Here is a 22,903-nt window from a genome sequence, read left to right as displayed (position 1 = left end):
TGTTATCAAAGAATTAGGACCCAAACTATGTGATATATAATTAAAAGTAGAGTTTTTTATTTTCATTTGAAAACCATTGTTTGGACCCCATCTCATTCTTCGTAGAAAATGTTTCCAGATCCTGTCAATATTATTTTGTCAACACCAACAACAAAAAGCACCAGACGGAGATAAAAACAACCTGCGAGTCCAGACTTTAAATACCTGGTGTTTTATCGACTTTGATAAGACTACACTAACGATCCCTTTGTTAAGACGATAATAGCACATCCTTTGTGTCACTGTGTAGAATTAGGAGCAGATAAATTACTGCGTTTGAGACCCTGCTATCAAAATAAAACCTGTAATGTTGCCGACGTCTGATAAAATACTGGTGCACGACTGGAGTTCTGTGTTTTTAGAACATAAAACTTGTTCCACTTCTTTTATTCCACATTTCACACTTTTGACTGTTATTGAGCAGCTTCTTCTTCTGCTGCTGTGAGAGAACTGAGGACGTGGACGTGAGGACATCTGGAGATTATTACAATATAAAACTGCAGTATGAACTGTGTCCCTCTTTCCTCTTTCCTTCGTCCTCTGTTGCACAGACCTCAGAGAGGAAAAGGGGGTGGGAGAGGGACTGAGAGAAAGAATGAAGAGGAAAGAGAGAGTGGGAGGAACCGTAGCTGAAGCTCTCTTTGGATCCAGAGTGAGTCCAAACAGAAGACAGAAGGTTCTGGAGCTAAAAACTCAGCAGGAAGAAAAAGGAACGTTCAGCCTTTTAAGGATTGTAACTTGAGAATTGGAAATACAAACGTGGATTAATCTCTTTCTTTTGGATTGTTTCCGTGGGTTTTAATCTGCAGGACGTTTGGACGAGGAGTCTTTATCACTGACAGAAGAGCGAGTCATGTCGGGCAGAGTGGTTCCTCTTCTTCTCTGGTCTCTGGTTCTAACTGTGGCTTCAGTCCAGGGTCAAGGTTCCCCCCAGGATGCTTTTATCATCCAGTACCTGGAGAGGAGGCTGGTGCAGATGGAGGTAGGCAGCTGGTGTATAGAGGACATCAAATATCGATGTCCTCTATATCTCAGTCAAAGTTCACAGACAAAAGTCCAAGTCTCCATACAACAGGGTTAGGGCCAAACTGCAGAATTGCTTTCTAATCTTTTAAGAATAAAGTTGTAATACTGTGAGAATAAAGTCATAACCCTTCGAGAATAAAGTAATAATCTTTTGAGAATAAGATCATAATATTATGAGAATAAAGAAGTAATACAGTCATAATCCTTCGAGAACAATATCGTAGTTCTTTGAGAATAAAGTGATAATCCTTCGACTTCAGATTCAATAATTTTGACAGAGGCGGAACTTTAAATGGGCGGAACATATTATGGTTCCGCCCATGTGTAGTGTTGTCCCTTCTCTTGCGGTTTCCGTAACAGTGACCTAACCCTAACCTGTACCACATGACATCTGTTTTTATTCTTTCATTTTACCGAACTCTTGTGTAGTTTTGTGTGATTTGGACAACTTAAACCCGCCCCCTGGTTATTGTTCCACCCACTTGTAGCTCTGCCCCTTCTATTGCAGTCTGCAGATATACTGTACTCTATATCGGCTATTTCTCCCCAGGATTTTGCTCTCATTTTATTTGTGTTTTACTTGTGTTCTCTGAGCACTGAACCACACATGTATGGGCACCTGCAGAATTCCTCATATAAGCTCCGGCAACTTTCCACGGTTGCTCTTTTGACCGAAAACAAGAGTGCACGACCAACTGGCCTGGGAAAAGGTTGGAAGGAAGCATGAAGCACAGTCATACGTACAGTCTCATGCACTCGAACAGAAGGTGTGAATCACACAAAAATAATTGTTCCTTGTTGACATGAATCCAAAACGCTAATGTTTATCGTAGCTCCCAAGTCCCGAGCATGAACAGACGCATTGTTTTGAATAAGTTCAACTTCAGTCTGTGTCCTGGAATCAGGTGCTTCAACGCCACCATCTCAATGTGTTATTTTCTCCAATAAAGGACTTTTTTTTTTTTGTGTCATTTAAATCAGGAGCGTCTCAACCAATGTGAGCAAAACACAGTGAGCGTCACCCAGAAGACCTACGACCTCTCCTCTGAAATCAGGGGCTATCTGTCCACCCTCACTGTTGTGAGGTACGTCTCCATAAACAATAAAAGTAACTATATAGCTGTGACTGCACGTGTATTGACTCCATTGTTTTTTTGTCTCCATGTCTCTAGATCGGAGGTGAAGAGCCAGATGGACAGCGTGTCCGCACGAGTAGATCGCATGGAGAGAGAGTTGGAGTATCTGGAGAACAAGATTCCCGACCAGAGCGACATAGAGATGGAGGAGTCTCTGCTGGAGCAGCAGATCAAGGCCGCCGAACAGGATCTGCTGAAGAAGAAGGCCAAGCTCAAAGTGGTGAACGGTAGGACGGATGTCTGGGTTTGCTGCTTTATCTCTGAATTAGACCGAGTTTTCTGCCTGGAAACTGAAGTTTCTTAACTGCCGACTTTCCCCACACCAAATTCTATAGAGAAAATTGTCGTTTTTATCTGCATTGATAACGTTTGTGTCACTTTGGTAATCTTGAACAAAGGATTTCTAACACCGAAACAGTTTGATTTGAGATGTTTGAACTTATTCATCGTGGCAGCAGTGAATTAACAACTGTGTTTGTTGAATCATTCATTTTCTCAATGGTGCATTGGTGCAGGGGGTTGAGAGGTTCGTCAAAGAGGGACAAACAGCAGTTTCCTGCTGAGATAAAGTGGCAAATTCATTCTTAAGATATCATAGAGTTAAGTTGGTTAAGATATTGAGTGAGTGAATCTGTGTGTCCTTGTGTCTCTGTTGGCAGCCATTTGACATCCAAGTCTCTGATTTTTGGTACAGAGGTTGCACAAAGCAAAGTCAGCACTCCAACATACGACCACACTCCAAAAAGAAAATAACACTATCATTTTATGGCCTGATAATGATAATGCATGTTGTTACATGTGCAGACTGCAGCACAGCCCTGACCCAAATCAAGTCGCTGAAGATTGTGAAGAAGGCAGATGACTCGTTAGGATCCTGGTTCAAGGATCCCACAGAAGGATCCGCTAAGGTCTGTTCCCTCTTAAGATGATGTCACCGCTGAGTGACTGTGTTTATAGCTGACAGCCTGTGATTATCTTACCCCAGAGTGCAACACTGCCAAGGGATGATCAGTTACCGTTTTGTCATAACATTTGGTCTAATTACTTCCATGAAGTGACTTACGTCAAAGGTAGGGTTGGGGGATCCTGGAAAGGCTGCTGGAGCAGGCCTCATTTTCAATTCCAAAGTCTTCCAAAGACTTTTTTTCAGATACCCCTCTGAAGCTACGTCTCCAGAGCACAACGCTTGTTCACGAAGAGCCTTGGTGTCACACGGATTCAGTAACTTGGTACTTTTCGGCCATTCAGTATGATTGGATGCTGTTGAAATGATCTCCCACCCTGCCTTATCCTACCTTACCTTACCCTAACATACTTACTTTCTGGGTTACCACATCTAGATTTATCTTCATAGTTAGGGTTAGCAGGTTTAGGAATAGGGTTAACCCTAACCCTATTCCTAAACCTGCTACTTTTTTAATGTTACCACCGAGCGCTGCTGTTTCTCAGCTGGTGTCCCATGTGCGAATCTTTCAGGTCTACCTGCTCAGTGGAATCCGTAACAACACTCTGCTGGAGTTCCCGTCTCTGCAGACCTTCACAGAGAGAACCAGCGCCTCCTCGATGAAGGTGCTGCAGCTGCCATCCCATTGGCAGGGCACGGGTCATGTGGTCTACAACGGATTCCTCTACTATCACAAGGCAGATACGCCCAACCAGATACTGAAGGTATCTTGAAGTCTAATACCTTGCATTCCCAGTTTCCCATGACTACATTTATTTCCACCATGTGTGGGTGGTTTGTACTTGGCAACGGTAACTGGATGAAGTTCAAGGATGTCAGTCTCAGCTTAGAGTCTTGCAGTGCAGCTGTGCAGAGAGGGACTTCAGAATGTTTCAGGAATCTTCAGGGAGTTCGTTTTGTGCTGCTCTGTGTTATAGCTGAGGTCAGTGAACCGAGAAGGCCAAAGGAAGCAGTTATGTTCCATTAAGCTAGATAATTTGACTGTTTTGCAGCAAATGTAAATGTTTTACTGGGGGAAAAGAAAGTAAATGTGGAAGAACAAAACCCTTTCTAGATACGCTAAACAACATCACCTCCCAAGTAACAAATTAAAGTTCCTTTGGTTTCTGTCTCACGCAGGTTGACCTGGTGAACGGTACAGTGGCGGACAGCACGCTGCTTCCAGGAGCAGGTCGTCTCCCGGTCTACAGTCTGAACCCCAACACGTATCTGGACCTGGCTGTGGATGAGCTGGGCCTGTGGGTCATCCACGCTGACCCCGAGTACGAGGGAAAACTGGTCATTACCAAACTGGATAAAGGTCAGAGACATGAGCTTTTTAACAACGGAAAATAAACTGATTACTGTTTTCAATTAATTAATTTCAGCACTCTAGTAGTTTTTTTGTGTATTTGCATACACAACGACCTCATCTGTAATGACAATTTCTTTATTTACACATGTCAGGTAGTTTGGCGGTGGAATACACCTGGGACACGCAATGTCGGAGTCGTGATGCTGAGGGGGCGTTCCTGATATGCGGGACCCTCTACGTGGTCTACAACACACGCTTCGGAGGACGATCCACTGTCCAGTGTCTCTACGACATCCACGACACCATCCACAGGTTTGTTTTTTCATCTTTACCACACACCTCAAAAAACAGAGAATCAAGGGTCTCAAATTTTTGTTTTGAAAATTTGAATGTCTTTGCTGTGCGTCTGTCTGCAGCGATGAGAGTCCCGTCATGTTCTTCCCCAAGCGCTACACCAGCCACAGCAGCATCTACTACCACCCCGGAGACAAAGAGCTGTACGCGTGGGACGACGGCTACCAGACGATATACAAGGTGGAGACGCGCAGGAGCGACCAACTCACGGCAGAGTGACACGTTTCGGGGGGGAATCACATATTAAAGCATCAGTTTAAGAACATTGATGAGTTTATAATCTACTGTTTTTAAAATAATAGTGATCCTTTGCTGGCAATGGGTGCTGCCTTTATCACTGCTAACATCATCACAGACATAAAGATTGTGTTCAACCAAAGGCCTTTTATGTAACAGACTTTATACTTTGTATATCGCGATAATAAAAAGAGCATTTCATGTGTATTTTCATTCACGATCTGGCTTCACCCACTTTTTATTTATTTATTCAAACACACCACACTGATGTCGAGGTCGAGAAAAAAAATAATGTTTTTTTTAATGAGTTTAATTTCAGAATATTGCCCCAAGTACACCAAATATTTTTACATGTTCTTTTAAGACTTTTACTGACGTTAATATTGTAAAAGGTGACTTTAAATAATACCCAAGTCATTTTCTGATCAGATACTCAAGTCGTAGTTGTTTTAAGCGTTACAGGGTCAATATTAACAATTGAATGCACTTAAATCAAGGTTGTGATGGAAGAATCGATCCTATTCTATACTATTGCCTGATATTCTGAGATACAGGTACCTGTTAAGTTGACTACTGCACAAAGCATAACAATAATAACATAACATGATAATAATAATAATAATCTCAAAACAAAAAACAGTAATAAAAGTAATGTGGAAAATAGACGCAGTAAAATACAAATATTATAACATATATGATTATAATTATGTTAAAATATTTCACAGATTATTGTCATTATGTGAATTCTTCTTTGTTTAGAGGGCTCTGACTAAGCCCGCCCATTTTCGGTTGGTTATGACGTAAGAAAGAGGCGGTTCTAAATTAAGTCCTTTGACCAGAGTGCTGTCATTATTCTTTCCCCCGCCCTCGCGCTGTTTTACCCCCGCCCTTATGCTTCTCTGATTGGCTCGCAAACAAACCAGACCTCTTCGCAAACCAACCATCGCGCTGTGTTTCTCAACATAAGCCAATCAGAGGCAGGAAGGGGGCGGGTCTTATTCAACCTCGGATGCGGTAAAAAACAATAAAGTGCCGATGATTGTTACTTTGACAGGCTGTGATTTCAGGAGAACGGACAGAATTGCCTTCGAACAACCGTGTGTTTGTCAAAAATGAGGAAGAGGAGCAGCAGCAGCGCCACCAGGAGGAGCTCCACGACCAGGCGACGCAGTGAGAATCTGCGTTTTGACGAGTTCGGCTTCTATGTCAGCAAAAGAAAGGACCAGAAAGTTCACCAGCAGCGATGTCACGATTACAGGTGCGGGACACTTTCCGGAGCTAACGTAGCTTAGCCACACACATAAAACACCGAGGAAACATTCAATTACTGTTCGTTTTGTTCACAAGTTTAACTTTACTGTCCTTTTCCCCGCTTGCTCGCGTCAATTAATGTCATAAAATGTTAGTAAAAGTGTGTAAGTGAGAAGCTTAGAGCGTTTTTAGAGTTAAATTAGTGACTTAATCATAATTATGCTAAAATATGCTAATGTTAAAGCTACACAAAAAGGAAATAAGTGAAAAGACTGAGGATATGTCAAATATTAAGCTAGTTAATTAAAAATAACTCTTTATTAGATCAATATATACTCTACTATATGAACTATAATTTATTTGCAGCTGATGCCACCTTAAATGACACATAAAAATAGTTAGATAAAATAAATAATCTCTGAATATAGATAAAACTAAATTTATTATATTCTTAAAAAGTAGAAACGTTAGAATAGAGAGAGTACATCAATATCATTGACCATAAACACGCTTGGGAATCGCATAAAACAAAATTATCTAAAGTAATTGCTACAGTACATGAGTCAAGATATACTTTACATAAATAATAGTCTATTTATTATATATAGTTATGTTTTAATACCTTATACAAGCTATTGTATTGACGTTTGGGGTAACACCTTTAAAACTAACACAAAACCAATTTTCATTTTGCAAAAAAAGGGCTATAAGAATGATCACCTATTCTACTGGAACTAATGAACCATGTAATGCATAGTTCCTGAACCTGCAGACATTCACATTTTTATGAATTTGTGCACCTGTGCACTTTGAAATGTATGTTTAAAGTAAAATTAAAAAAAAAAGAGTACCGTATCTGGTTTACAACTAGAGAGAGTCGGTATTAACTCAGAGGAAATTTTGAACAAATATCAAGAAAAACTACGTTATTTAATGCACTGAGGAATTATATATATATAATAATAATGAAGTACTGCACTTTACGAGCTTAAAATAACAAGTTAAAGACATAAGCAAATCACTGCTTACACATTTATTAGTAGATGTAGTAGATCAGTAGACATTTTCTTTGTTTTTTTGCTTGGTGAATTACTGAAACAATGAATTAATAATACAAAATCATGGTATTTTACTGACGCACCACACTGGAATCATTTTATTTGTCACACGGTTGTAAAAACCTCTGAATGACTGAATGTGCGCTATAGAATCACCTCATCACAGATGCATGATTCACGTCAGAGCCGCTGTAGTCACCGATGATGATGATGATGACGCACGATTCCTATAGAGTGATGAATCACAGCGTTGTGTGTGTTTGTCACTGTCAGTTATCCACAGTTGAGCTCAGTGAGGGTGAAGGAGCTGTGTGAGCTGCTCAGCTACTGGAATGGGTCCAGCTTCATCTGCAAGAGCCAGGTGACACTTTAAATGAACTGATAATACTCACTGTTTAACTGTGAATCACATGCCGTAACTGGTTCAAAGATATTCTCTTCTTCACACTTCACAGAACATATTGGCTGAGAACATGTTTTAACTTTTTAAATCAGCCGCCTGTTCACTCACAGCAGTGTTGTGTTCTCAGATTGAGCGATTTATCAGAATGGGGATTCCTCCGAGTCTGCGAGGTCGCGTGTGGAAGTGTCTTCTTGGCACCGACAGTCTGAAAGAAAGCAGTGATTTCAACTACCAGGTAAAAACAGACTTCTGCTTTTTAAACAGATTTTAGCTTTTAATCGAGATTAGTTTGACACTAGGGAAGAGTGTGTTGGTGCCGAGCTGAGCCGATACTAATGGTGTGTTTCCACCGGCAAGTTGCTTTTCCTCTAGCATAGTACCTGGTTCTTGGTACTTTTTGTTAGTACCTGCTCTGGCGAGGTTCCAGGCGAGCTGATGCGACGCTATGCGTGGCGTCGCCAGACTCCCGGCCACTTGGTCAGAGGTCAGAGTGCCGTCACGTGAAGAGATGTCTGACACAAGAATCAAGCCGAACAATGCCAAACTGTAGTCAGTTGAAAATCCCTGAAAACATTCTTTAATCTCCATCAATGACCAGGGAAATGATTCTGGTGTATTTAGCGACAGCACTGCTGAAAACAAATACCTCTATTACTATATTAATAAAAAACTGTCTGAAAAATAATAATAATAATAATAACAATAATCAGTTTCTTTTTAACATGGTATTGTTGTGCATTCGTCTACACAGAAGTGCCTGTTAGAGGTGCGGGGGCCCCTGGTTGATCTGGGTGTGAGCGAGTACGGCATCCTGTCGGCGATAGCGACGCTCAGCGAAACACAGAACGATCTGGACCTGAACCCTCAGCAACCCTCATCCACCAGCCCCGCCCCCTGCTACTCAGTCGACGACATCACGCTGTTTCGACAGATCGCTTTGGACCTGCGTGAGTTCAGACGGGGGGGCGGGTTAATGTGAGGTTTACTGGAGAACTTTAATTGAACTCGATCTCTTTTGCAGAGCGCTCCTTTCCGACTCACCGCTCCCTGATGGGAGAAAGTCCAGAAGCCATTGAGGGTCAAGCCAAACTCTTCAGGGTCCTCATCGCCTACGCCAAATACAACCCACAGGTCGGATACAGCCAAGGTAACCAAGTCAAAACTCACACTTTATGTGCATATGATCAAATTAAATCACTGTTGAAACAACAGTCAAATTACACAAGATTCTAAAAAACATAAAGTTATTGATTTTCCTTGTTTTCTGTCGTGATTGAAAAATACTGCTGTCACCAGGATTGACCACAGAGCTGCAGTTCACAACATAACCACTAGATGGAAGCAGATGACCATGCATATAAGATCTCTGCTTCATACTGCATCTCATCATAAGTAAAAGTTAACATTTATTAAGTTTCTTGATGTTTTTTTTTAGTACACAAAAAATACTTATGAAAAGTATTTCACGTTGGAATTTAGTGCTGATAGTCAAAAATATAAAACGTAGAGCTGAAACAAGTACTCGATTCATCGATTATTAATCGACTACTAAATTAATCGGCAACTATTCATCCGTTTTGAAGCTTTTTTCATGATTAAAACAAGATTTCCGATTGTTTTTGACCTCTTAAATGTGAATATATTATTAGTTTTTTTTCGTTCTTCGCCCCATATAACTAAGAAATCCGTTTTTGGTTTGTGGACAAAAACAAGACGTTCGAGAACATCATAATTTTCAGGTTTGACACCTCATCAGGAGCAGGAGTTCTGATGGGGAGCAAAACCTCAAGTCCTAATGAGGCAGAATGTCTCTGTTCTGAGGTCCTGGTAAAAGGTTGTGTGTGTGTGTGTGTGTCTCACAGGGATGTCCTACATAGCCGCTGTCCTGCTGATGCAGTTGGGTGAGGAGGAGGAGGCGTTTTGGGCTCTGACAGCTTTGTTGGATAAACCCAAGTATCTGGCTCAACTCTTTGACCTCAGCCTCGCCAAGTAAGGAATGGACATAACAATAAACAGAAAGTCCGATTAAATGTATCAAAAAAAAAAATATATATATGTGTATATATATATGTATATATATATATCTATATATACATATATATATATATATATATATATATATATATATATATATATATATATATATATATATATATATATATATATATGAAAAGCAGGAGAGATGCAGTACATTTTAGCTCAAAACCGTGAAGAAGTAGAAAATCGCTGATGAAGTATTTCACCGCACTCGCCCGGAGGAAGATTAGCACAAACATGTAGCGGCACAGGTTTTACACGTGGATGTGTTAGAGGAATTTAAATCCCTGTCAGATTAAACATAATTTGAAAACACTCTCTACACTCGCACAGATTTGTCACTTTGATTATTTAATTATACACCTCGTGGAATCGATAAATAATGTTTATCTCAGCTAAAGGATACTGTTATTATTTGTTATTTGTCCAACCAGGGTCCGGCATCAGGTGAAGGTATTTGACCAGTTCCTGAAACACAGGAAGCCAAAGCTCTCCAAACACTTGGTGAGTTGCCTTTCATTTCATCTCAGATTTCGGGGCCCGTCCACACCAAACGGGTTTAGATGAATATGCATAGTTTTTCCCTCATGGAAACAGTGTTTTAGGGGAAACTGAAAACGCTGGCCTCCCTTTTCCACCTATGGTTGGTTTTCCACTACAAAAAAAAAGGACCTACTCGACGTGAGCGCAGCCATCGCTGCACAGCTGCAGGAAACTTTAAAGTGTTTTACACGACACACAAACGAGTGACCAGTGACTTGTAAAGCAGTTGTTTTCAGTGTAACTGAATCATTAGAATCAGTTCATTAAATCTATTTGTTCAGTACTTCCTCCATGACTGGAGCACAGACTCTGTGTGACATACAGTGGCGAGGTTTGTGATGGCGCTCGCGATCAGCAGTGCTGTCACTAAATACACCAAACTCTTCTGTTAAATATTGAGGTTTTAGATATTTCCCTGGTAATTGTTGGAGATTAAAGTCTTTTTAACTGTTCCTACAACTCGGCATTGTTTGGCTTTGATTCTTGTCTCTTGACTGTGACGGGACTCTGGCGACGTCTCGCATAGTAAGTAAAAGCTCTGTAAAGTGTCACAGTGCCACTTACAGGCCTGGCGTATGCACTACAGTGTTTTGAGTCGTTTCAGAGGGTTCCGTGTGGACAGAGATAAAAGATCAAAAAAAAAAGATCATTTGTGTCGTTACTTCAACTGTGTTTGAAGTAAAAACCTAATGATTTATGACACAGAGACACGGGCTGGGAAAACTGGGAGGTTCATGCTCAAAGTTAAATAAATAAAAAAAAATAAAAAAAATAACCTATGCATTCACACACCTGAGTGTGCGTTTGGGTTGTTGAGTCCATATATGACCAAGTGATGATTGCTGTTCTGTGGAGGTGGAGCCACTGTGATGTGTCTGTCATCAGTCGGGGCCTCTTCTGTCATTCTGTATCATATCAGTGGTTGCTCTGTGTACAGCTGTGTAATGTTCTCTCTCTGTGTCCCTGCTTTTTACGATCAGTGAAGTCTTGAAAAACAAACGTGACATCTATAAAAGCACGTTTCTTTTTGCACTTGTGGAGACGTGGAAAAATCAGAACATAAGGGAAAACCAAAGAGTAAGGAAAGTAAATAATAAGGGGCGTTCATCAATCAAGAGATAAATATGGAAGAGATCACTTAAAAAGAGTTGGAATCGGCTGTCGGAGACTATTTAATCTTTTCCAGCTTTAGATAAGACGTGACATCCCTGAGCTCTGAGTGCTCAAAGGAGCTTTTGTGGATTTCCTATTGAGAATAAGATGACACTCTACCAACAAGGAAGCAAAAGTATTATTCTATTGTAATCTTCTGGGCACCCCAAATATGGCTTTTTCTGATTTTATCAACTTCTTAAATGTGAATATTTCTTTGCTCCATTTCACAAAGAAATCGTTAAAACATAATCATTTTCTGCATGACGTTTGAGAACATCATCATTAGATGGTGCCAGAAACACTGATCAACAAGTACTAGATTAATCGGGAAAATAATCGTCAGACTAATTGATTATAAAAGTAATGTTTAGTCTCCAGTAGACCACACATCCACTTTCATGAGCTAAAGCTGTGTTTAATTTCATTTCATTTAACGATCATTTTTCTTAATCCGGCAATTATTTTCTCAAATGTCTCGTCTTGTTGTCTTGTCCAAAAAAACAAAAATTATTCAGGTTTAATTATTTGTATTTTTTTAAAACCAGAAAATGTTCACATTTAAGAAGCAGAAAGCTTGTTTTAATTCCTTAAAAAAAAAAAACAGTGATCTTCAGTGATGACACTCTGACCAGTCAGTGGGATTTGGTATTAAAAATAGATTTTGGAACTATGAGTAGATTTTGGAATTCTAAGTAGATTTTGGAACTATAAGTAGGATTTTTAAGTCTTTTTAACTGATCTGCAGTTCAGCATTGTTCCCTTTGATTCTTGTGTCGGGAGTCGCACTCATGACTCTTACAGTGACGACACTGTCTGACTGATACTGTCAGGGGTCGGCAAAGTGACGCAAACCATATTTCTAGTCAGAAAAGGCAGTTATGGGAGACGGTCATCACTGACTAATGTGTCAGTTCTTCTTAGAACAACACCGTTGGCCCTCTGGTTGAAGCTCCGCCCCTAAAACTGTATTTCTCTGCCATTTTTCAAGCACTAGCTCACTAACTTCTGGGTTTTGTCTGCGCTTCGTCTCTAGCTTGTAAACACTGCATGTAGTGTGTTCTGAATTTTACAATATGACCAGGCCTACGCCAGCTTTCTTCGGCATTTGACGGTTGTGTCGAAGATTTTAACAAAGTTAACAAGTTACAGACCTGAGTTTGAATTATGGAAGATGTGTGAAGATGTGTGACATCATGATTGAAGTGTAATACCCTCTTTAAGAGGCGTCAGCTGCCATACAGACTGGTAAAATGGATCCATTGTTCCTCATGATTGGGAGTTTTTTGCTCTTATAAGTTGAGAGTAAACAAGTTTGACAGCACTTTGGCAGAGAAAACAAGAACCAGAACTGAATGTTTTTGTTTGTTTGTTTGTTTGTTTGTTTGTTTGTTTCACGTCAGAACTAAAAGCCGTCACTGTTCTCCCTCGCCTCCCCACAGGAGTCAGTGGGAGTCTCGTCAGTCCACTTTGTGATGCCGTGGTTCCTCGCCCTGTTCACTTCACTGCCCTGCTGGGACTCTGTCCTCGCTGTCTGGGACCTCATCATTCTGCATGGTGCTTACACACACACACACACAAACCCCCATGAACTAATGTAAATGTAAGCAGATATGATGTTCATTTTAGTCAAATCCTAAAGTTTTATCTGTCTTGTCTTATCTTAAGTGTGAATTTTAATTGCATTTCTATCCATAATGCATCTCTTTATTTTTGACTTCTGGGGGCTTTACAAGAATTACATTTTATTTCTACCTATTGCTATGTAATTCACTTTTTTATTCGCTTAAATATTGTTTTTCTTTTACAGTTAAACCCATTATTATTCAGTACATGTTATTAGATTTCTTACTATTACTTTCCATTGTGATGTTTAACTCTGCCTCTCCGGTGTTTCTTCATTAGTTTCTCATTTCCTCTTCATTTTTTATTGATCAGTTCAGGCGTTAATGGAGTTTTTTTGTCTTGTTTTTTTGTGTACTGAGGTTTGTAAGTGTGTTGTGTGCGTGTCCTCAGGTCTGTCTGCTGTGTTCCGCTCCGCTCTGACCGTCATCGATCTCCTGGAGCCTCGACTGATGGACCTGACTGATGAGGGAGCGGTGCTGCCTCTGCTGTTGAGACTTCCTGTCGACATGTGAGTAGACGTTGTGTCTGTGTTTTGTGTCTGTCCTCACTCCAATTTAGCTTGAATTCACCTTCTTGTTCTGCACAAAATAACATGAGATACAGTATTTTTTTGTCTGCGCATCAATTATTATTATTATAATTATATATAATTATAGTTTAATAGACAAAATAATAGACGTTTAAGGACGTTTCAGAAAATCCTGTCCATGTGCTGTTATGTGAAAATTAGGAGTTATTTCAGCAAGATAAACACTGAGGTGCTGATGTGCACAGGTTTCATTGCTGTTATTGTAATATTTGCTTCTGACACTAAACAGAGGGATCTCATCAGTCCACACATTCATCCTCTCATCCACTGCTTGCCTCGTTTTCCCAGTGCAGTAAAATGTTAAATCTCTTTTCTTTGTATCTACCTTTCATCAATATGACAACTTTAATATCAACTCAAGTTTATTTTAATAATGGGTTTGTCTGATGATTATTGTGTTTGATTTGTCGCGAGTTCCATAAAATGTCAGATCATTCTTTTTTTATAAGCTTATAAATGAAGAGAACTTGTTTTAATCACAAATAACAATTATAAAATTAGTTGACTATTCATTTAGTAGTTTTTTTTAATGATAAGCTGATTTAAACAAACTTATGCTACTAATAATTTTATATTTTCTTAAATGTATTCGACAGAATTGTGCAAATAAAAATGCAAATAAGTTGGCGTATGCTGGCTCCCAGCTCCCTTCAGTGTTAGAACACGTTATTTAAAACACCTGAAATCAACACCTAAGCTTCTCGTTGCATTTCCGGTGGTAAAACTTAGCTTAACAAGCCGACCTATAATGACTGACATGTGAGGGGTTGAGGACAGAAAAACGTGGCCTGAGCTGCACCCTGGCTCCAGACCTCCGGAAAACAAAAGTCCCTGCTGCTGAAGAACCATCTGAGTTCTCAGACTTTTTTTGGGGCCTTCAATGAAACCACAGGCAGCTCATGAATATCAATCGCCTCATCACGACTGGACATGTTTTGACACCGAGCATTCCAGGAAAATGTAAAGTGCGATTGTCTGGCCGTGGCTGATCCTCTAACATGTTTTGGATCAAACATCCTTTATGCTAAATTAGTTTCCTCAATGGCGGCCCACGCTGCTTTCACTCCGTCTCTCTCTTTCTCCGCGTTCAACATAAACGTCACATGTTTTGTTGACATGGAGCTGTAGTTATGGCAACCCAGCGGGGGTCACTGGGTTTGTGTGTACAGCCTGTGTGTGTGTGTGTGTATGTGTAAAAATGGTGCACAGTGATTTTTAAAATCCAGTTTATCGTATTTGTTTTCATAGATAAGCTGCTGTCTGGCTCCTTACATGAAATGTGCGTGTTGAAAAGGTTCCACTACTGGGACCTCAGTCTGTTTGGACACAGATCTATGGAGGTCGTTGTGGATAAAATGAAGTGGTTTGCATAAGCATAGTAGCTGCGTCACCGGCAGTGATAAAGCTTGGTCATTATGAGTGCGAGTTACGCACCAACAAATTGCAGCGCAAGTAGTTTTATGAAGGGTATTAATGTGTGGAACTGCTGAGCAACTGTTGAGCTGACCTTTTTAATGTTTGTCAGCAATAATTTAAATTAACTTCCATAGGAATTTAAAAGGGCTGTGATTGTCGGCTGAGATTGGCACAGGGATAGTTCGGGGTTTTTGAAATATGGTTGTGTGAGGTATTGATATGTCGCTTTGCACTATTTAATACAAGAAAAATCAGACTGTACCTAATGCAACAGGCTACCCAGCTCCTAGAACAGGCTTTGGTCATCTCCCACCTTGACTATTGCAACGGCCTGCTAACAGGCTGTGCTGTGAAGCCGGTCCAGATGGTCCAGGACACGCCTGGTGTGGGTTAGATATTCCATCTCTACAACTAAACCAGTCGGCTTCATTTTATGATATGTTAAGAATATGTTTGCTGTTGGTTACATTGCTTTGTTAAACCACTCACTCCCTGCACCAAAGTCCATGGAGAAAATGGCAGATTTTACATCACAGATGTGTTATTTTTGGGACTTTGGTCTTTGAAATCCTTTTGTTTTGATTCACCTCAGTGACAGGGAAAGACCAGCAGCAATTTTCTCTCTGGACTTTGGTGTGGGAGAGAAGTTGGCTCTGGCTGTGATTGTAACTATGATTTATCCCTTTTGAGAGCTCAGACAGGTTCCAGCATACAGTAAATCCACAGATTAACGCAGGAAGGAAAAGACACGGCACATTCAGCTCCGCATGTAAACCTCCTCCTCCTCCTCTGTTTGCATACTAAACGTACGTCAAGGTCAACGTTGACAGTCCCGTTCTGTTCTCTGCTCTCTGCTGTTCAGCGGGCCGCATGCCATCACGTCACATTGAGAGGTCCTTGTTGCCCGCTTGGCGTCACTATGAAAGCCTGGTCAGAAGTCAACACTAAGTGGTCTGACTGTCTCCCAGGGCAGGATCCGCTTACACTGGGAAGATACTGGTAAAGAGAGAGAGAGAGAGAGGAGGATGAATGGAGGCTGAGAGAAAGAGGGAGGGAAAGATCTTCAACCTCCCTTAATTTTCTTTAAGGAGCTCTTCTTCTTTTTGGTGTGAATGGTATAAATGAGAATTGTCATGCAAGCCATTACGATGAATGATTGGTCGAGAGGCTCGTCCGTCTTAACGTTGACACCGAGCTGTCAGTCAGCTGTTGCCTTAGTCGCAGGTCGCAACAAAAACACCATACATCACCATTCAGGGAGCGGCTTTCACTCCATGAAAGCGCTCGCATGTGGTTCCGTCTGCGAGTGTTGTTTTTCTGTCCAGATCAGCTGGAGACTTTGTTTTCCCCTCACCGCCGAGACAGGCGATGACGATGACCGAAAGTTAGACAGGCCAAGGAAAGTACAAAAAAACAACTTGAAGGTCGAACGGAGGGGCATCAACTGTTACGCCGTGTTTCCATCATGGTTGGTTTGATACGGATCAGAGTCACGTTTCGACTGAGAACAGTACCTCATTGTCATTGTGCAGCGAGTGACCAGGGTGGAGTGAGTCCTTTTATGATGGTGTTGGCTCTCCTGAGGCAGCGAGAACCGTGGAGGTCCTCCATTGTGGGTAGGGGGCACCCTGTGACCTCCTCAGCCATTTTGATAACACTATGGTAGGGCTGGGTATCAATCAAAATTTTTTTCGATTTCTGTACCAACACTGATACCTTCATTTCGATACCGGTTCCTGATCAATACTTTTTTCGTACCAATACTTTGGTACAGCATTCTAGAATGGAGTTTGTTTGAATGTTAAAAACTGAAGCTGATACTTTGTTGACGTCAGCCACGTCAGCATGAAGTAAACGAATGATGTGTCACCCTCTGTGTCTGAATGAGAGTGTCAATGAGAATGAATGAATGAATGAATGAATGAAAGGGCGCATGGAGGTGGTGGGGGGAGTTGTGTGTAGAGGAAGGTTGAACAGCCCAGAGAGGTTTATGGGAATTGACCATTGGCGAAAGAGGGGAGTAAACAAAAGAGAAATAGATACAGCTGGTGGAGGGCAACAAGAAAACCCGGTGTGTGTATGGTGAGTGAGTAGGAGGGGGAAACACAGAGACGCGGCCCTGTGGGCTGCAGATATGGACTGTGAAAGGGAGACAAAAGGAGGCGCTGAGGCAAAGACGTAAAGGAGTCACAGAGGTATTAAAGACTGGGAGTTGTGTGTGTTTGTGTGGGAGCCACAATTTGAGAATCATTCGCCGCAGTTTAATTGATAAATTATACACAATTAACCTTGATTTGAATCGAGTATCAAAATAATTGTTGATTCATTCATTAATCAATGAATAATTTATTTATCGTTGCAGCCTCATAATCTCCTCCTCTCCTCCTTTGCATTCCCCCCACTACAGAGCCCAGTACAGCGTTTTGGTTCCTGCTCTGTGGGAGACTGAAGTCCAAGACTGGGAGCTCAAATGTATGAACAGTCTGGTGCTGGACGAGAACTACCATGGACCCAAAACAGGTACAACGCATGCACGCACGCACACACACACACACACACACACAGGTTTGCGCTGCTATTCTTAAGTATTCTGCACTGATTCCGTTCATTTGGACAGTCTAACCAAAGCTTATCCTAACCACAATGAAAGTCTTGGCTCTAAACTTAACCAGTTTAAAAATTAGTAAAATTAGGTTCTGTCTCATTAAGACCAAGTGTTGGTCTCCATGGGGGCTACTTGTACTGACAAGGTCACTGTTTATGCCATCATATTATCTTGGTAAACAAACAATTTCCTAAACAAAAACAGTTGGTAAAGTCGTAAATTGATTATTATTTTAAAACATATACATATAAATGTTAAAAAGAAGTTCTACAAATTTGTTTGGGGACCCTAAAAGATTCTCCCATGACCTATCTGTGGGTCCCGACCCAGTCTTTTGAGAATCACTGGCCTAAACAAATCCCTTATCCCTAACTTTAACTATAAACAGTTAATGTCTAACACTAACATTAACCTAACCCCAACTTTAATCTAACCACGATTCAATGTTAACCCAAACTTTAACTAGTTCCTCAGAAATTATGCTCCGTCTCATTAGGACCAGGTTCTGGTGTCCATCCAGTCAGGAACCCCCCCTTTACACTGACAGACACACAAGCTCTCAAAGCAGTTTTTAGTTAGAAGCTGATTATGCAGAGGAGGGGACACTGGGGACGACTCTGCAAACCAAACCCCGGGTATAAAGTCATTCTGCCTCCGTCACTTAACCTTCAGTGGCACCCATGCAGATCCTGTTACACACAAACACACACCGCTTCTTGTTGTCTGCTCTTAACATCTACATGTACGGTGGTTGGACCTCAGGGAGGACATCTCCATCTTGTTCCTGAGAACCTTGCGACAAAAGAGGGAAACAATGGGCCCCTGTTCACCTTCTGCCCCACATTTCCTTCAGGTTACAAGATGTTAACATTTTCTTTGTGCTCAGATAACAATGATCGTTTGGTAAGATTGTCAACGAGCAGAAAAAACACCAAAGTCTTGAAATGACACTTTTGTGAACTTGGTGAAGGAGGCAGCAGTGGATAAAAACACAGATTTTCTCAACGGCTATGGGCCTTGGAGGTATTGGAGGTGGGCCTCAGGCTAAGATGTGAAAATTAGCCCTCTTTACCAAATTAATTCAGTCATAAATTTGTTTGTTTTTGGCGCTTTTCCACTACACAGTTCCAGCACGACTTTTCCACAAGTGATAGTTCCTGGTACCTGGTGTTTTTTTTAGTATGTGCTCTAACGAGGTTCCAAGTGATCTGAGCCGATACTAAAATGTGATGTCAACAGACTGCCGGACACTGATTGGTCAGAGAGTGTCGTCACTGGAAGAGTCATGAGTGAACAATGTTCAACTGTAGATCAGTTAAAAAGACTTAAAAATATTAAATAAAATAAATAAATAATAATAATAATAATAATAAAGAAATAAAATATACTTATAATTCCAAAATATACTTAATTCAAATTTAGAAAACGCCACATCACAGCAGTTTCACGCAGCCATTTCTATGATGACTCCGCCCCCGTGGAGGAGGGACTATAGCAACTGAAAACCATACCAAACAAAGGCAAGTCATGCTGGAACTGTATAGTAAAAAAGCACTGTTACATTCAATTGTTTGAAATCCACTTATTCAAGTACTGACAGTTGATATCCTGCCCCCTGGTGGTTGGCAGTGGGATAGTGATTTGCCCTTGGTGTCTGCAGTTCTGACTTCTCACCTCAGATGGTACAAATTGCTCATGGTGCATTTTATTTATGCTTATTCTCTGGTTAAAATATTTTATCAGTGTTGTGCTCCTCAGGTGACAGCCAGAGTACTCCTTGAACCTCTTAAAGCTCGAGTTCCCACTTGTAAAAGGTTGTTTATCAGTAAGATAAAGTGGTGAATGTATTCATGTGTTCACAAAAAAGCAAGAAGTATGAAGTTTTGGAGGTTTTTTCTTTTCTTTTTCTGCTGAAGGCGTCTCACTGCTGGAACAGAGTGGTTTTGAGGTGGTTTAATTTCACTTTGGCTCTGATGACCCTGAGAGAAAGTAGCTTTACTGTGTTAGCTGACAGCGTGTGTGTGTGTGTGTGTGTGTGTGTGCGTGTGCGTACGTGCTAACCTGCGACAACTGGACACATCAAAAGAGCTTTTTATCTTTTGAAGGTTGTTCAGATATCACCTCAGCAAGATCTGGAGTCTCAGCTTCACAAAAGACAGACAGATTGGAATGCAAACCTGAGGTGCGTGCACGTGTGTGTGTGTGTGTTTTCATGGTTGTGAGTGTGCACATATGCGCGTGTCTGTTTGTGCATCCTGGTAGACAAAAAACAAAAAGGCTACAGGGATGAGTCAGAGGTTGGAGGCTGCAGGGCAGTTTGTCAGTGCAGCTGGGAAAAGAGGAGTAAATGAGTTTGTGTGTGTGAGTGAGTGAGTGAGTGCATGTGCTCATTCATGTCGCCTCTTAAGTTCCTTTTTCTTCACATAAACACTGACCTTGACAAGACCAGTAGTCCTCATGGAGACCAAAACCTGGTTCTAATGAAGCAAAACTTAATTTCAGAGCCTGTGTGTGTGTGTGTACTTCATGGACTCATTTTTAGGGCTGAATTCCAGCCACTTGGTGGCGTCGTGTTCAGATTTTTGGGTCAGTGGTGAACTTTAGGGTGAAGGTTTGGTTCAGGTCTGCAAAACTCATGTGAATGAATTGATTGTTATGGATATATTAAAATGTAATCTCCAACTATTTTTGGCAATTCATTAATTATTAGACTTTTAGTTTAAACTATTTGTTTTTCCAGCTTCTTAAATTGAAATACTCAGGTTTAGGGTTTTCTTTACTCCTCTATAATTAAACATGGGGACCATGACTTTTTTGACGTGTTTCAGACACATTATGATGAACTGTAGCCTTAGTTACAGTTAAGGTGAATTGCCAATGAGAACAGGCATGATAGACTGAGTTGTTAAATGAGTATTTGCAAACAGGGCAGAAGAATCCGAGAGAGCATGAGAAGTTCTCTTTCAGGGCAACTGAAAGCCACAAAAGTGTGTTTTATGGTGGGATAATCCATCAACCAGTGATGTGTATGTGCGTGCGCACCTGTGTGTTTGTGTGTGTGTGTGTGTCAGGATGAGTCATCCTTATTTGCTGGCCTGTCAGACTGTCTCGCCCCCGAGGCAGCCGGGGAAATGAGCTGATTCATTGGCCGCCTCTCTGCGAGTCGACCCGATCCAACGCTCCCTGTATTCTCACTCACTCTGTCTGACACGTAACGCTTCGGCCGTCGCCACGGCGATGTCACAAATCTCGCGGAGTGTTGTGTTGTGTTGAGGGTTTATGAAAAACAAATGCGTCTCATCTGCAGCAGATTAGAACAAACGAATCAACACCTATTCACTGTCGAGAGGAAACCTTTTCTCTTTACTGGAGGAGCTAAATGGTGCCGCACACTGAAGTTATACATCTATAAATGAAAGGAATGTGCGTCCGCGTGTGTGTAAATCACAGAACTGTCCGACGGTTCGCTTGACCAGTGACTTACTGAGGGCACCGGTGCGTGCCGTGCTGAGTTTGACGTCGTTTGGATGAGGGAGATGCTGCAGAAGCCGATAGAAGTGCAGCAGAAATATCACCAAAAAAAGAATAAGTTTTGCTTCCAGAAACACATGTTGAACAGGTTGTGTACTAGTTTTACATAACATCCATTTCTACATTCAAGTACCACCATGTCGGACCTAAATTCTGCATTTAAAGGGAGCTTGTGAACTAGTCAGAATAAGGGATTAGTTGATATGATACTTTGTATCGGGATGAAATTGGTCACTGGATCGGATATCGGAGTACAATATAAATATGGTATTAAGACGGCAACAACATTTAAACCGAGTCCTGTTAAGCCCCTCCCCACACTAGAGGATCATTGGCCAGATTTCAGTCCCGATCTGGCCCTTCCGAGAATTGTGGTTGTCTCCTGACGCGATTTTAACATCATCGAACATATTACACATGTTCTTTGTTATCTAGAGTAAAGAAACAAAGAAAATATGCACATTTAAGAAGCTAAAACAATCATAAATATTGTTTTAATAACAAGTAAAGCTTCAAACCGATGATCAAAAATAGTTGATGATTAATTTTGTATTTGTTTCAGCTCTATTTGAGACCATTAACTCCTCAGGGAAGTATTTACTGATGTTGTAAATCAGGTGAGAAGTAGAAGCTCATTTCCCCACTGAGACTAATGTTCAGATTCTCCTTTGTCGTTCACTCCTCTGCACCAAAGTCCAGAGAGAAATGTAGTGTTTTTAGTTCAAAGAGACACAGGAGCTGCTCGTCTACTGCTGCCTGGTTTGTTAACGTTGTGTCACTGAGGTGAATCCAAGTGATGGATTTCAAACTCCAAAATCACAAAATAGCACATTTGAACTCACTGATGGAGGCAACAGTGGATCAACAACGCCTGTGTCCCTGTGATGGTAAAATTGCAGGAGGGAGAGGAGAGTATGTTTTTTTTCTTCAGTTTCCAGTTGGAAAAAGCAGATTTTTATTGCTGAGATGGAGTGAAGAGGGTTGTTTTTCATGGTGCAGTATCCCAGTAAGAAATGATGTCACTGATATTGGTGTGGGGTGTTTCCGCAGGGAACCTGCAGGCTTAGTCAGCAGATCTGAAGTGACTTCATGTTATGCTGAGTCAGGTTGACAGGTTGCTTTTGGAAGTAGGTAGATTTGCCCTTCTGTCCTCTTAAATATGGGTCATCTCCCTGTTGTATTGCTCTTGTTTTTCTTTTTTTGTCCTTCTCTTGTCCCTCTCTCATTCCCCTCCACATATTTCCTTCACTATTATGTTCTTTTTTCTTCCTGCCCTCCATGATTTCCTCCCCCTCATTTTGTCCATACCTGCTTCTACCCTCTGAATGTTTTCCCTCCCGAGTCCTGACTGCTCAGGTGCCAGAGTCCTGTTCCAGTGATTCAACACTGTTTTCATCCTTTTCTCCTGCTGCTCGAGCTCCATCGGTCAGTTTACTCTGGGGTTTCTTTTATTCCAAATAGGGCTTGCGATGATTATTCAATAACTAAGTGAATCTCCAGCTAGTTTCATGATCAATGCAAGTTCTCTGATGGATTATTGTCTGCTTTTTTCATTCCATGTGAATAGTACAAATAAGTGCTTGTTTTTGCCCATATAAATGGCTCAAGTTGTTATTGTTAGTCTGGCAACATTTTGGGTTGT

The 22,903-nt window shown here is 41.1% G+C and overlaps 2 protein-coding genes across 3 annotated transcripts in view; both read left to right on the top strand.

Moving 5' to 3' along the window:
- Positions 1–681: 681 nt before the first annotated feature.
- On the top strand, positions 682–5,267 carry olfml1 (olfactomedin-like 1). Its single transcript, XM_044035749.1, has 8 exons — positions 682–1,021; positions 2,047–2,150; positions 2,238–2,428; positions 3,006–3,109; positions 3,678–3,869; positions 4,285–4,465; positions 4,612–4,771; positions 4,876–5,267. Exons 1-8 carry the CDS (start codon positions 893–895, stop codon positions 5,030–5,032), a joined length of 1,218 nt encoding a protein of 405 aa, XP_043891684.1. The 5' UTR covers positions 682–892; the 3' UTR covers positions 5,033–5,267.
- An 830-nt stretch (positions 5,268–6,097) lies between these two features.
- si:ch211-266k8.4 (growth hormone-regulated TBC protein 1) overlaps positions 6,098–22,903 on the top strand; it is a 50,388-nt gene continuing 33,582 nt past the window's right edge. For both annotated transcript variants that reach the window (XM_044036853.1, XM_044036854.1), the window contains exons 1-10: positions 6,098–6,308; positions 7,633–7,720; positions 7,890–7,997; positions 8,514–8,709; positions 8,784–8,909; positions 9,625–9,751; positions 10,234–10,303; positions 12,937–13,051; positions 13,511–13,628; positions 17,533–17,645. In XM_044036853.1, the coding sequence (XP_043892788.1) occupies positions 6,163–6,308; positions 7,633–7,720; positions 7,890–7,997; positions 8,514–8,709; positions 8,784–8,909; positions 9,625–9,751; positions 10,234–10,303; positions 12,937–13,051; positions 13,511–13,628; positions 17,533–17,645 (1,207 nt within the window). In that variant the 5' untranslated portion in view covers positions 6,098–6,162. The remainder of the gene's footprint in view (positions 6,309–7,632; positions 7,721–7,889; positions 7,998–8,513; positions 8,710–8,783; positions 8,910–9,624; positions 9,752–10,233; positions 10,304–12,936; positions 13,052–13,510; positions 13,629–17,532; positions 17,646–22,903) is intronic.

The sequence above is a fragment of the Solea senegalensis genome, linkage group LG10, assembly GCF_019176455.1.
Source record: "Solea senegalensis isolate Sse05_10M linkage group LG10, IFAPA_SoseM_1, whole genome shotgun sequence".
NCBI classification, from domain to species: Eukaryota; Metazoa; Chordata; class Actinopteri; order Pleuronectiformes; family Soleidae; genus Solea; species Solea senegalensis.
This window is presented reverse-complemented; position numbering and strand designations above follow the sequence as displayed.

Bases quoted from the DNA above. Each gene is read 5' to 3' on its own strand.
- olfml1 (XM_044035749.1), top strand. From the start codon at position 893: ATGTCGGGCAGAGTGGTTCCTCTTCTTCTCTGGTCTCTGGTTCTAACT. The intron at 2,429-3,005 runs GTAGGACGGATG...TTACATGTGCAG, and splicing joins CAAGCTCAAAGTGGTGAACG to ACTGCAGCACAGCCCTGACC. The intron at 4,772-4,875 runs GTTTGTTTTTTC...GTCTGTCTGCAG, and splicing joins ATCCACGACACCATCCACAG to CGATGAGAGTCCCGTCATGT.